This window comes from Chelonia mydas, chromosome 1, assembly GCF_015237465.2.
Source record: "Chelonia mydas isolate rCheMyd1 chromosome 1, rCheMyd1.pri.v2, whole genome shotgun sequence".
Lineage (NCBI taxonomy): Eukaryota > Metazoa > Chordata > Testudines > Cheloniidae > Chelonia > Chelonia mydas.
In genome coordinates, this window is record NC_057849.1 from 150,878,120 (window position 1) to 150,892,652 (window position 14,533).

The 14,533-nt window shown below is 41.0% G+C and overlaps 1 protein-coding gene across 5 annotated transcripts in view; it reads left to right on the forward strand.

The window, feature by feature from the left end:
* Positions 1–14,533, forward strand: part of DDX3X (DEAD-box helicase 3 X-linked) — a 41,905-nt gene that overhangs the window by 23,454 nt on the left and 3,918 nt on the right. For 2 of the 5 annotated variants that reach the window (XM_007064446.3, XM_027826848.3), the window contains 10 exons: positions 681–766; positions 1,868–1,966; positions 2,044–2,204; positions 3,898–4,042; positions 4,154–4,343; positions 4,656–4,837; positions 4,937–5,054; positions 6,612–6,768; positions 8,140–8,285; positions 8,748–11,290. In XM_007064446.3, coding sequence (XP_007064508.1) covers positions 681–766; positions 1,868–1,966; positions 2,044–2,204; positions 3,898–4,042; positions 4,154–4,343; positions 4,656–4,837; positions 4,937–5,054; positions 6,612–6,768; positions 8,140–8,285; positions 8,748–8,833 — 1,370 coding nt within the window. In that variant the 3' untranslated portion in view covers positions 8,834–11,290. Of the gene's footprint in view, positions 1–680; positions 767–1,867; positions 1,967–2,043; positions 2,205–3,897; positions 4,043–4,153; positions 4,344–4,655; positions 4,838–4,936; positions 5,055–6,611; positions 6,769–8,139; positions 8,286–8,747; positions 11,291–14,533 lie in introns of those variants that run through there. The other 3 variants (XM_007064447.3, XM_037902622.2, XM_043538101.1) reach the window with 2 other exon arrangements.

Here is a 14,533-nt window from a genome sequence, read left to right on the forward strand (position 1 = left end):
CTGATAGCAAAGGCTCACTTGACTAGGGTTCAGGTGTCTTGCACCAGGAAGGCAGCAGATGTCCCTATCCAGGACATCTGCAGGGCTGCCATGCAGTCTTCACTGCACATGTTTACAATGCAGTTCACAATCACTCTCAGCAGGCCAGAGATGACACTGACTTTGGCAGAGCATTGTTGCAATCAAGATGTCCATGAACACCTACCTGCTTCCAGTGATACTGCTTGGGAGTCTCCTACAATGGAATGGACCTCGAAGAAAAGACTGTTACCTTATTGTAACTGGCGCTCTTCAAGATGTAGTAGTCAGGTCTATTCCATGACCCAACCCCACCCCTTCCTCCCCACTATTGGAGTTTCCAGCAAGAAGGAACTGAGGGTGGAGGGGAGCCAGCAGCACTACTTATGCCTGTGCATACATGTGCCCCACCAGAGCCGTCCCCTGCAGATACCATTGGCAGGGGGGACTTCCAGTGCACGTGGTGAGCGCACACACCGAAAATGGAATGGACATGAGCAACATCTCAAACACCAGTTTTTATCTCTTGCCTTGTTAGCAATGTCAGGAGCACAGTCTAGTTCAGCTAGGTGTTTAGAATACTGTGTAAGGTGTTGCAGCTGATAACTCAACGGAAGTATTGATGCTTTTATTGTCAAGATTAACCTTTGTATTTCTTATAGGTTCTGGGAAAACTGCTGCATTTCTTCTACCAATATTGAGTCAGATCTATACAGATGGTCCAGGTGATGCTCTGAGGGCTATGAAGGCAAGTTCTTAGATGTACAATCCCAGGAATGTTAAAACAAGCTCAGTCCACCAAAGGATGCTTTCCTTGTCTGCAATTCTTCTGTTTCATCTTTCTAGAGATGTCCAATTATAGCATTCATACTAACAAGCAGTCTGTTTCAGAGAGGCCTGTGCCCAATTTCTTGCCCCCAATAATTTAGAGGGCAGTTTCAGAGAGCTGCTCATTTGTTGCTTGTCTGCTCACCTATGGGCATCATGGTCCTCTTGGTTTTTTTGTATTGGCTCACAAACAAAAAGCGTATTACCATCTAATGAACAAATCCTGTCTTCATTCAGACAAACATTCATACTATAATTATCAGGCTCTTATAACAAGAGGAACACCTTAAAACAAAACTGCTTGCGGCCAAATTTCTATTTAGTTTATGCCCGTAGAGGACTACAGAGCCATTCTTGATAGTCTAGGGACTAAACTCTTCTTTAGGACTAGTCACATAATCTTCAAGAAGAAAGGATCGCTTGCAGTGTGGCTTCCAGAATGAAGGTTGGGGGGGAAAAAAAACTAATAAGCATGTCTTGTAGCCTTAGCCGTCCACCCTGAAATGTGGCTATTTCTAAGTAAAGTTACTCCCTGGTGCAGCAATAAGACTCCCCTCTTCCCCCCCCCAATAAAAAAAGTCAGAGTATTGAATCCCTTTTTCAGACTTAAAAATAAGTAATGTTCACCAGGAGTTTTTAAAATCTCTGCAGTTCTGCCCCCTAAAGACACACTGTAGCATTGTCACCTGGTATAACTGATAGTGTACCTGGGACACAAGTCTTTAGAACCAGTGCCTAAAGCGTGATTGAGACGTTCTGCAGTGGAAGACTTCCTGTACTCCTCCTTTTTAACAACTCAGCAACAGGTCCTTTGAAATATAAATAGCATTGAGAGCCTCAGTTGCAGGTAGTGGTCCACTTTAGAGCAAAGAAAGCTGCTGATGGTCCATTTTGTCTGTGATCCAAGCTCAGCCAAGAGTGCTGTGCTGGTGGCAAAGTTTCAGAATTATGAGAGAAGCATGTGTGCAGGGTTTGAAATGGCTCTAGTTTCAAGTATTTATTCTAAATGTCTGTCCTTCAGGAAAATGGAAGGTATGGACGCCGTAAGCAATACCCAATCTCTCTAGTCCTGGCTCCAACTAGAGAACTGGCAGTGCAGATCTATGAAGAAGCCAGAAAGGTATCTTTGGCAACTTGTCAGTACAATATCCTGAGCTTTTTAAAAAAAACAGAAAATAACTAGTTCTGTTCTTACAGTTTGCATATCGTTCCAAAGTTCGTCCTTGTGTTGTCTATGGTGGTGCTGACATTGGTCAACAGATACGTGACTTGGAACGTGGGTGTCACTTGCTTGTGGCAACTCCAGGACGACTGGTTGACATGATGGAGAGGGGAAAGATTGGATTGGACTTTTGCAAGTAGGTGAAATGGTCTCGGAATTTGACAGTCTTACAAATGTCTAGAATTTCTGACAAGATCCTGGGACTTAGCTGTTTGGTTTGTACACCGAAAAAACATCTAAATGTAAATAATAGTAATCCATAGGATTATTCTGATGTTTTGCTAGACAGTTATTTAGGAAAGGCTTACTAGTTGAACGGTTAGATTTCACAATACAAATCCTTTATACCTGTTGTATGAATAATGAACATACAAACATCACTTTTCACAGCACATTTACTCAGCACTGGCAAGCTAGGGGACACTCTAAGCCAGTGTTTTTCAAACATGGCCACCAGAGCCTTCTCTTGGGTCCACTGCCTCCTGGGTGGTGATTGGGGGGGGTCCCCTGGACCTGCCAGAAGGAGTTGGGTCCTGCCCCCCTGGAGCCAGAAATGCTGGAGGAGCAGGCAGCTGGTGTGTTCTCCACCTTCCTGGGGGCGGTGGGGCTTGGGCTTGTGGTTGCAGCCACGTGGTGGTGAGCAGCAGGCCCCAGGCTTATCACTTTCTCTCCCCCCTTCCCCCCCCAAAAAACCCACACTTGGTTCCTGCTGCCTCCTTCGGCCCTGGACTTCAGCCACAGGGCAGCAGGCTCTGGCCCCAGCCCTGCAGTGGCCTGTGTGTGCTGGCCCCAGGCTCACCACCACCTGCCTGTAGTCTGTGGCCCCCACTGCCTCATCTATCCCTGGGCTCTGGGTGTGTAGCAGTGGACTCCATCCCAAGGCCCCAGCTACGGGGCTTTGGCCTCTGGTCCCAGGCTCACCTATCACCCTTGGCCCCTGCTGCATCTTTCAGCTGCATGACAGTGGGCTCCTGGTCACAGGGCTTCAGGTGCTGGCTCCAGGCTCACCCCCCACCTTCCAAATCTGAGCTGGCCCCTGCTGCCTTCTTCCCCATCCACAGCTTAATTTTTCCCCTAGCTTGCCAGTGCTGAGTAAATGTGCTGTGAAAAGTGATATTTGTATGTTCATTAATATTTTTCATAGGAGCAAACATACAAATACCACTTTTCACAGCAGCAGGTTTACTAGCTAGCAAATGTGTGGCCTTTTGCTGGCCTTTAAAAAAAGAAACCAAAGATAAGAGCATGCAAAACACCTTATTCTTGTTTCTGTTCTGTTTAGGTTAGGTAAAGAATAGAGACAACTACTTTATTTTTATTACTGAGTTAACAACAAAACCCAGACTCTTCATAAATTACAATGGTTTGGGACGTTTATATGCATGTTAGGTTTTTTCCTAAAATTAATTAGTATTTTAGGAAAAATAGTAAGCCAAGAGTTGGTGGCCATGCTCTGAGGCAACCAAAATTTGTTGAGAAACCCTGCTCCAAGCTGAGATTCCAGGGGGAGTGATCATACTGCACGTGCAGAGAATTTTACTGCCAAACATTTGTAGCTGTCAAATTAGCTGTCAAACATTTGTAAAAGCATGCCTTAATACTGTTAAATTGACCATTTCTGTCATTTTTTAAAGCTGCATATAGCTCAAATACTTCCTGACTCACATTGGGTTGTACAAGCTATCATTGAATAATCCTGGCATACTACATTAAATAATTAATGGCAGTTGGAAAAAATAGCCTGGTTTGTGTGTGTGGATTTTTTTAAAACAAAAAAACCCCGGTTTTCCTCATTTTAAGCAATTTTGATCCTCTTCATCTACTCCCAGATATCTGGTACTGGATGAAGCTGATCGCATGCTTGATATGGGGTTTGAGCCTCAAATTCGCCGTATTGTTGAACAAGATACTATGCCACCAAAGGGAGTTCGTCATACCATGATGTTCAGTGCTACTTTTCCCAAGGAAATCCAGGTACTGTCTGGCTTGAGGCTTTTTTGAACTACAAGCTTAATGTAGTACTTTCTGAACTCCCCCAGTCCTTGTGGGGGGAACATGGTGAATTTTTTTTTGTCTACCTCCTAGATGCTTGCCCGTGACTTCCTGGATGAATATATCTTCCTGGCTGTTGGCAGAGTTGGCTCTACATCTGAGAACATCACACAGAAAGTAGTGTGGGTGGAAGAGTCAGACAAACGGTCATTTCTGCTTGACCTGCTAAATGCCACAGGTAAAGACTGTTTGGGAGAATTTCAACACAGCTCTAATGGCTCAGGTAATGAGAATCTATGTTAGGTGGAGGAAAAGCTGTTAGTCTTTTCCTCCCTGTTTTTTCATATGTTGTGAATGTTTTTGCTTTGACTGACTTAAAACAGTATGCATGCAAATAAACTTCTTGGGTAATATAAAGATCATGGGAGGGGGAATGGCCTTGGTACTCATCTCTCATTGAATGAAGTAATGTAATAAATACACAATTAAACTGCAACAGAAGATACAGAAACTACCTTTTACCAGTTGGGGGTGCTAAATATTTGCAGATGTAGCATTGCTGGTGGTAAATCTGTAGTTTAACTTCTTGCATTAGGCAAAGATTCACTGACTCTGGTGTTCGTGGAGACTAAAAAGGGAGCTGATTCTCTGGAGGACTTTCTCTACCACGAAGGATACGCTTGTACAAGCATCCATGGAGATCGCTCTCAGAGAGACAGAGAAGAAGCTCTGCACCAGTTCCGCTCAGGCAGAAGCCCAATTCTGGTTGCCACAGCAGTAAGTCCCTAACTTTTCTTTCTGAAGATGTATGTTAAATTTCACTTTATTCTTGTGAAGCTTTGCTAAGAGCTGACAGTTGAACTTCTTCACCATTAGGTTGCAGCAAGAGGATTGGACATTTCAAATGTGAAACACGTCATAAACTTTGACTTGCCAAGTGACATTGAAGAATATGTGCATCGCATTGGTCGTACAGGCCGTGTGGGAAACCTTGGTAAGACTCTTAAAAGTGAATTGTCTGCTAGAAGATGCTCTTCAAGTGTAGTATTCCAGTGGGTTATAAGTAACACTATATATAAATTAGCTATAGAGTAAACTTGAACTACAAAACAAAGCTTACTTGATCTACTGTTTCAGACAAACCCACGTCTAGTCTTTGTAGCAGTAATCTTAATTCCAGTTTTATTAAACTGAGCAAAATTCCGTGCAAATCTTTTATTGCTCCAGTCTCTCCCCTTTCCCCCATGTCTAAAGCCATAGTAGAATAGGTAGGAAGGCAGTATGGGAAACCAGTAGGTATCAAGTGATTAAAAAGTAAACCGCAGTTAATAGAATACTGTTTAAATTTTGGATGTTTTCTAAGTTTTCAAATATATTGATTTCAATTACAACAAGTGTAAAGTGCTCACTTTATATATTACAAACTGTGCTATAAACAAGGAAATACTATTTTTCAATTCACCTCATACGAGTACTGTAGTGCAGACTTTATCATGAAAGTTGAACTTACAAATGTAGAATTATGTACCAAAAACCTGTTTTTATTTTTGGCTTCAAGCTAAAATTTTAGTGCCTGCAAGTCCGCTTGGTCCTACTTCAGCCAATTAGTCAGACAAACAAGTTTTTTACAGTTCAGCTGCCCGCTTTTTATTTTCTCACCTGAAAGTGAGAACAGGTGTTCACATGGCACTGTTATAACCAGTGTTGCAAAATATTTGTGCCACATGCAGTGAAGATTCATATATCTTTGTGATTCAGTCGCCAGTCTAGAGGACATGCATCCATGTTAATGAGGGGTTCTGATCAATAGTGATCAAAAGTGGTGCAGACTGATGCATGTTCACTTTTATCTGAATCAGATGCCACCAGCAGAAGGTTCGGTGTGGTTGTTTTTTTGTTTTGGTGGTTCAGGTTCTGTAGCTTCCACATCAGGAGTGTTTGCTCTTAAGACTTCTGAAAGCATGCTCCACACCTCATCCCTCTTGGATTGTGGAAGGCACTTCAGATTCTTAAACAGTGGGTCAGGTGCTGTAGCAAACTTTAGAAATCTCACATTGGTACCTTCACTGCAGATTTTGACAACGCAAAGAAAGTGTTCTTAAAATGAACAATGTGATGGGTTATTAGTTATAGCAGTCTCAGATGTTAGAATGCAGGTAAAATGGAGAGGAGACATACTATTCTCCCCCAAGGAATTCAGTCATAAATTTAATGCTTTTTTTTTTTTAAAACAAGCAGCATCAGCGTAGAAGCATGTCCTCTGGAATGGTGGCCAAAGCATGAAGGGGCATGTGAATGTTTAGCATCTCGGGCACTAAATACCTTGCAATGCCAGCTACAAAAGTACCATGCAAATGCCTGTTCTTGCTTTCTGGTGACCATTGTAAATAAGAGGGCAACATTATCTCCTGTAAATGTAATCAGACTTGTTTTGTCTTAGCGATTGACTGAATGTGTTCAAGTACACATTCATCTGAGCTACACAGAAATAGTGTCTTGAAGCATCATACCAAGTTACCTAATGTTGAGAATCAGTTTTATTTTTTTAAAGGGCTTGCCACCTCATTCTTCAATGAGAGGAACATAAACATCACCAAGGACTTGCTGGATCTCCTTGTTGAAGCGAAACAGGAAGTACCATCGTGGTTGGAAAACATGGCTTATGAGCAGATTCATAAGGGTGGTAGCAGTCGTGGGCGTTCGAAGAGGTAACTTGAATAGGACTCTGACTACTTAAGGGCATAATCCATTTTATGCCAGTTCCACGGTTGCAGATTCAGGTTCCTATTGCCTAAACCTTTGCTTTAATTAAACTTCAGATAACATGGAAGACAGTTTTAGCTGAGATTTTAGTATTGCTGTCTGTGATTGCAGTGTGAGTCCTCTAAACTGCTCCAAGTTGTTGGTCTTAACATTTGCCTTCATTTGTATTTCCAACTCTACTATAAAGGATCTCTGAGAATTTGCTCTTCCGTTAGAAGTTTTTTCTTCAGTTTTTGTTTCAAAATGAGCCCCCCGTAGGAAGCCACATCTTGTCATTAAAGTCCCCTCTATGCTAAAATCTCCTCTTCTGAAAGTCTCCAAAATCCAGTTATCCTGGATAGGAATAACTCCTCTTTTAAGAGCTGAATAATCATTTTGGGAAGAGGAACAAATAAGACAAGTTTTTTTTTTTACACATTAGAAACCATTGGAAAACCAAGTGTGCTTTACCACTTGGAATAGATAGATGTGCTTTTTATTTTTTTAATAGCTTCCACTATTATGCAGTAAAAAAAGGTCTCAATCATATTGCATCAGCTGAGACACTTTCCTGCTGTAAGAGATTCATTCTGTGCTATTAACCAATAAATGAATTGCTGCCATATGGACAAGAATATTTCTTGTTGCACTACTATACTGTGGGTTCCAAGCCAGTGAACATGGGGGCTGAAGATATTGTAGCCATCTTTAGATGGCTATAGATTAAGAGGGAGTGAACTCCTTCATATAGAAAAACAACTCTAGATGGTGCAGCAGAATAAATGAGCAGCATAATGGGGGGGGGGGGGGTGTAAACAAAAGTGCCTATGAAATGTCAGTCTTTTTTTTTCTTATTAATCTGTAGTTATCAGTTTTGAGTGAATTAGTGGTATTTGTCACTAGTTCCTTAAATAGCTAGTACTGCTCTTCAGCTGCTTCCTCTTCACCCCTGTACAACTGGGGGGTTGTACTGTATCAGACCTATAGCTGAACTCTAAAAAAGCAACTCTCTCAGTAGTCTAGGAGTCTACATTCTTGCCATCTGTTATGGTTTAGTCAACTGAAAAGTAAGCTACATAGATTGACAGTAACGTCTTTTCTTCTGCTTCTTTCAAATGGAACATGGACAGCATGAGGCTGTCAGTCGCAGTGAGAGGCTTGCAAGCAACAAACAGTGGTGCTGAAACTAAGCGATAAGGGCACTGCTATATTCTACAAAAATTCATTTCAAACAGCTTTACAAAACTCTGCCCTAGATTTCAAAGCAGCTATCTTAATAATTGCATTCTGCCAGACCGCAATAAGAACAAGCTGTGAATGTTTCTCTTTCTGTATAGTCGGTTCAGTGGAGGATTTGGTGCCAGAGACTATCGAACAAGTAGCGGTGGCAGCAGTAGTAGCTTTAGCAGTAGTCGACCAAGCAGCAGCCGCAGCGGTGGTGGCAGTAGCAGCAGCGGCCATGGAGGCAGCAGAGGATTTGGAGGTAATTGTCTGTCTGTCCTTGTAATCCAATACAAAGGAGGGGGCTGGTGATGGCAGCTTCAAAACAAGCTCTAGAACTTTTTTAGGAAAACCAGGTCTTGTCTTAAAACAAATTTTATAAAGTAGCCAACTCTTAAATGTTTGTCTGTGTAAGGGCTGTGAATTTACTATAGCCTGTTACACTGAACTTTACAATTCAGAGGATGATTTAGCTGGCACAATATATCTGTTGTCCTACCCAAAATTATTGTAAACTGGTTACACACTGAAGCTTTCCTAATCTCTTAATTTTTAGCTTTACAATACCATGTGTTCTCATCCGCTGCCGCCTCTCTTCTTCCCCCTGCCCTCCCCCCATCTTGATCCACAGAAAGCTTCTGTCCAGGGAAGAAGAGAAGGGGGTAGCCTGTGTAAGGACATAAAGGTTTTAGTAAGTTGATATGGTTTTGTTCTTTTCTAATAGGTGGTGGCTATGGAGGCGGCTTCTACAACAGTGATGGATATGGAGGAAACTATAACTCCCAGGGGGTTGACTGGTGGGGCAACTGAGTCTGCTTGCAGCAGACATCCCACCAAACAAGCTAATATGGAAACCACATGTAACTTAGCCAGACTATACCTTGTGTAGCTTCAAGAACTCGCAGTACATTACCAGCTGTGATTCTCCACTGAAATTTTTTTTAAGGGAGCTCAAGGTCACAGAAGAAACAAAAGGAACAAGCAGCCCTATTTTGAAGGTGAAGATTCCATTGCTGTAGTCAGGATTAACTCCCCTCCCAGCCACCCTAACCCCAAACTGCATTTCTAATTTTGTGACTGAGGATCATTTGTTTGTTAATGTACTGTGCCTTTAACTTTAGACAACTTTTATTTTGATGTCCTGTTGGCTCAGTAATGCTCAAGATATCAATTGTTGACAAAATCAAAATTACTGAACTTGAGCTAAAATCAAACCTTGGCACACAGGTGTGATACAACTTAAACAGGAATCATCGGTTCATCCATAATATTACAAAAACTTATGCGGTAGCCTGCATTAGGGCTTTTGATACTTGCAGATTTGAAAAAAAAACAACAAACAAACATCTTGAAGCATATCAATGGAATTAGTTTCTAATGTGGCAAAACTGTACTAAGTTAAAGTTCTGATTTGCTCACTCTATCCTGGATAGGTACTTAGAACCTGATAGTCTTTAATAAGCCATTCCAGTCATGATGAGATGATGTATGGATACATGCATACATTAAAAGCACTGTTTTTGAAGTTAATGCAAGTAAATACAGCAATTCCTTTTTCAATGTTTAGGCAGATCATTAATGTGAGCTAGCCAAATGTGGGCAGAATATTACAGGGAACGTTTAAAGGTCTGATAACTTGAAATAGTTTTTAGGAGAATTCATCTATTTAGACTTTTTAAAAATGCCTGCCATATGAAATTGAAATGGTAGAATGGCTGACCACAACAGTGACTGGTCCTCCTTAAGGGCCTGACTGATTTTGGTCTAATAACGCATGCTAGTGTTGATGTTTTTTGGTCAAGAGGGTATGAACAGGAAGAATTATGCAGCAGGCTTTATTTTAATGCAGATTCACATTACTCTGTTCAAGCTGCGTTGAGATGTTAAACTGGCTTACTGTAGACTTTGTAAAATGGCTCCAGAAGAGTAACAAACAAATCTTGAGATCACAGAGGTTGGAAATGTACATAACTGCACAAGGTTTCAATTCTGCTATTAAAGTGCAGTTTTAGTCAGTTTTAGTTGCATAGGTTTCCATTGTATTTATAGTCTGTTTATGCTAAATCTGGCCAAAGATAAGTATTGTCCACCAGTAAAATGCCTCTGCCACTTGGAATTTCTGTGCTAACTTTTGTGGCCAGAGCCATTATCAACTCTTAATCTACAGTGGCATAGGAAAATGGCAAAAATCTCCTAAAGTGCAATAGATTTTTTCAAGTGTATTGTGCCTTGTTCTAAAACTTTTATTAAGTAGGTGCACTTGACAGTATTGAGGTCATTTGTTATGGTGCTATTTCAATTAGTCTAGGTTTAGGCCCTTGTACATTTTGCCCATAACTTTTTACAAAATACTTCTTTTATTGCACATTCAGAGAATTTTATATAGGTCTTGTGTGCGTGTCCTTAACTTCCAATCTTATTTTGTCTCTTGGAGATTGAACGCAGCTTGTCTAAGGAGAAGGAACTAGATTCTAAAATTTATTTGGGACCATGGGAATGATAGCTGGGAAGAAAACTATTTGCACACGAGATTTCTAGATACTTTTTGCTGCTAGTTTTGTGTAATATTTATTGAACATTTTTGACAAATATTTATTTTTGTAAGCCTAAAAGTGATTCTTTGAAAGTTTAAAGAAACTTGACCAAAAGACAGTACAAAAACACTGGCACTTGAATGTTGAATGTCACCGTATGCGTGAAATTATATATTTCGGGGTAGTGTGAGCTTTTAATGTTTAAGTCATATTAAACTCTTAAGTCAAATTAAGCAGACCCGGCATTGGCGGTGTAGCCATAACTTTCTGATAGTAAAACAAAAATTGGCAACTTAAAATTAAACATGCCAAGGTTTTGATACACTTGTCTTAAGATATTAATGAAACACTTCTAAACACTGATGTGAAGTGTCCAGATTCTCAGATGTTTGTTTGCGTGAGTTTTGTTTAGTTGTGTGTGGTTTTTTGTTTTTGTTTATTTTTCAGTGAATGTCTGGCACATTGCAATCCTCAAACATGTGGTTATCTTTGTTGTATTGGCATAATCAGTGACTTGTGCATTTTAGCAAGTTTTATCAGCCAACAATATTTTCAGTTCAGAAATAAGGATTAAAAATCATATGCAAAGAATGGGTTTAAACTTGCTGAATGTAAAAAATTCAACTTCAAGTCACTGTAGGTTTAGTAATTGCTTATTGTATTAGTTTAGATGCTAGCACTGCATGTGCTGTGCATTACTCTTGATTTTATTAAAATAAAAAGTTGAACTGCACAGAGTCCACTCATTTCTAAGCATCACTATTTCATGTCAGATCTGTAAACTGAACAATTTAGTGCAATTTCTGATCTTGCATAAAGATGTCAGGTGCCAGACTGTGTTCCATTATCTCAACCAGCTCTGATGTGCTACAAAGTTGCAAGTACAAAATATAGTGGCAGAGTTGTCCTGTATAGCTATCAGTTGAGAGGGGTAAGTGTTGCCTCAGTTGTATATGGGGGAGCTGTAGTCTGCAGTAAGACAGGGAAGGTGAGTGTGTTTGTGGGTTTTTTGTTTTGGTTTGTTTGTCATGTCGTGTCGTCGTCTCCCCCCCCCACCCCCCAATCCCTTACTCCAGCCCCTGAATGCCAGGTAAAGGTGCTCTAAAAGTCTGATTTGGCCAGGGGTCACAACTTACTGAATCTGGGGCAGATTGCCACAAGCTGTCTTTTGAGGACCCCATCACAAATAGGGTAGGGGTTTAGGGTATGCAGTGGGTAGGAGAGGGTGGAACAGCAGCACTGAGATTCTGGGCAGAGCTGCTGGCCCCTGACTGTCAGTAATAGCTATAAACTTTTAGAGTAGCCTAGAATTGGGAGGGTGCAAAAATGTGTTAGACACATTAGGCTTCACCTCCCTGGGGCTGCGGATTCCAGGCAGTCCTGGAGAGACTAGATCATAGCAAAAAATTAGGCTGCTCTAATGAGGTTAAAAAAATGTCCAGGACCTGAGTGTGCTTCTCCAGGAAACCCTACATTGTCTTGGACATGTTACAGCTGCAGATTGACTTACAAATTTACTGTCGTAAATGTTACACCACACATATGAAACAGCTTAGTCAGGTTAGCCTGAATTTTCATTTTCAGAATGATTACATTTTTTCATAAATCAGGATCTGCCTAGTGTAAAAGACCTATTACACAGGTAAAACTGGCTGTTAGGTTGAAAGGGGGTGAGATCTTGAAGTGCACAGCCACTGTTGCTGAGTGGCAATTAGTCATGCCTCCAAGCATCACCTAGGCTTGGTGGAATCTACCAAATTGAAACTAAAGGGTCACAACCACACATTCAGGGATAATGTGCATTGACTAATGGAAAGAGCTTCCACTGTAGAAAAATTGCAAGAACTAAATATTGTACTGTTTCAACATGTTGCTGAGAGGTACTGATCTTGGAAATGTGGTAAAATTCTAATGGTGGTATAGCCCTCCTAATGCTTACCTTTTGTTTAGCTAGAGCTATTGTCTTTAGCAAGGGTTTGTTAAAATGAACATGGCCCTCTAACTAAATTTCCATCTCTGCAATGGAACAGGCCAGGCTCTGTTTTATGAACTGTTTTTTAGTGGCTCCAAAAACTTTGCAGTCTTTAACAAAACTTCTAATTGTGTGTAATCAGTTTTATAATGTTTCAAAGTTAGAAATAGCAAAGGAATGCTGGAATAGACTCCCTTCAATGCACAAGGCATGTGCAACTGATGAAAAGGCTGGCTGGCCATATGTGCACTAAAGCTGTAGAACTGAAATGGGGCCCTTGGACTGCCCTTGAGCTAAATGGACAGATGTAGAATGTGCACCAAGCCTGAAGACATGTGGCATTTCTGAAAATGTTAGCATGCTTTTTAAAATATGATTTGGCAGATGTGGGGATATTTGGCCTTGCCAGAAGCTGGGACTAGAGGACAGGATGATCACATGATAAAACACCCTGTTCTTTCTTTGCTTCTGAAAAACATGGGGCTAGATGGGACTGTTAGTCTGATCAAGTATGGTCATTCTAATCTTCTCCAATCTGACAAGAGGTGAAGCTCAAGCAATTATTACTTGACATTATAAAGAGAACTTAACTTTCAGAAGTCAGATGGGGATCGTTTTAAGTTGGTTTTCTGGGGAGAGGAGGTAAGTATTCAAATAATTCCACATTGCAGCATCAGTCATGTATGGGCCCCATTGTACAAGGTGCTGTGTATAATACTGAAGAATTAAATATAAAAAAAGGTAGATAATGGGAGTGCAACTGAACACTGAATACTACACAAACTAGTAAAGCATATCTGCTGCCTAGCCGTGGTAGAGAGTTGTTCCACAGGCACCAGGACAGGAGCCATTTGAAGGACAAGGCTGCTTCGTGAGTGTTTATGGGGAACTCCTATGCCTGAAGGGTGGCATGGGCAAAGCCTCCCCTTACATTCTCTTGTGTTAATTGAAAACAGACCAAATAGAAAAATGTAAGGAGCCTCAAAGTTTTTAACAAACTATTGCCAAAATACATTACAAGGTCAATGCATTTTTCTCTCAATGATAAAGCAGGGCTTCAGCTACTGCCCAATGATTCAACTGGCCTTTCACTGCAGAGAAATTGGTTACAATTGTATTAGAGATACAGGAACTAGGATAGGAGTGTGGCACCTTAGACTTGTGGCACCTTAGACTAACCAATTTATTTGAGCATAAGCTTTCGTGAGCTACAGCTCACTTCATCAGATGCATACTGTGGAAAGTATAGAAATCTTTTTTATACACACAAAGCACGAAAAAATGGGTGTTTACCAGTACAAAAGGTTTTCTCTCCCCCCACCCTGCTCTGCTGCTGGTAATAGCTTATCTAAAGTGATCACTCTCCTTACAATGTGTATTATAATCAAAGTGGACCATTTCCAGCACAAATCCAGGGTTTAACAAGAACATTGGGGGGGGGGGGGAGGAAAAAACAAGGGGAAATAGGTTACCTTGCATAATGACTTAGCTACTCCCAGTCTCTATTCAAGCCTAAATTTAATTGCAGCCAATCTGCAAATGAATTCCAATTCAACAGTCTCTCACTGGAGTCTGGTTTGTGCTGGAAATGGCCCAACTTGATTATCATACACACTGTAAGGAGAGTGATCACTTTAGATAAGCTATTACCAGCAGGAGAGTGGTGTGGGGGGGAGAGAACCTTTTGTAGGGGTAAACACCCATTTTTTTTCATGCTTTGTGTGTATAAAAAGATCTTCTATGCTTTCCACAGTATGCATCCAATGAAGCAAGCTGTAGCTCACAAAAGCTTATGCTCAAATTGGTGCCACAAGTACTCCTTTTCTTTTTGTGAATACAGATTACACAGCTGTTACTCTGAAACCAGGAACTAGGATGACAGTATCTCAGGAAAGGGACTCTCTGTCTCAGTGCATTGTGGTAACAGCTTTCTTAGCCCTGCTACCACAAAGTCAAGGTGGCTTTTGTCTCTGATTTGAATGGGAATGGAATCAGAGCTGCTAA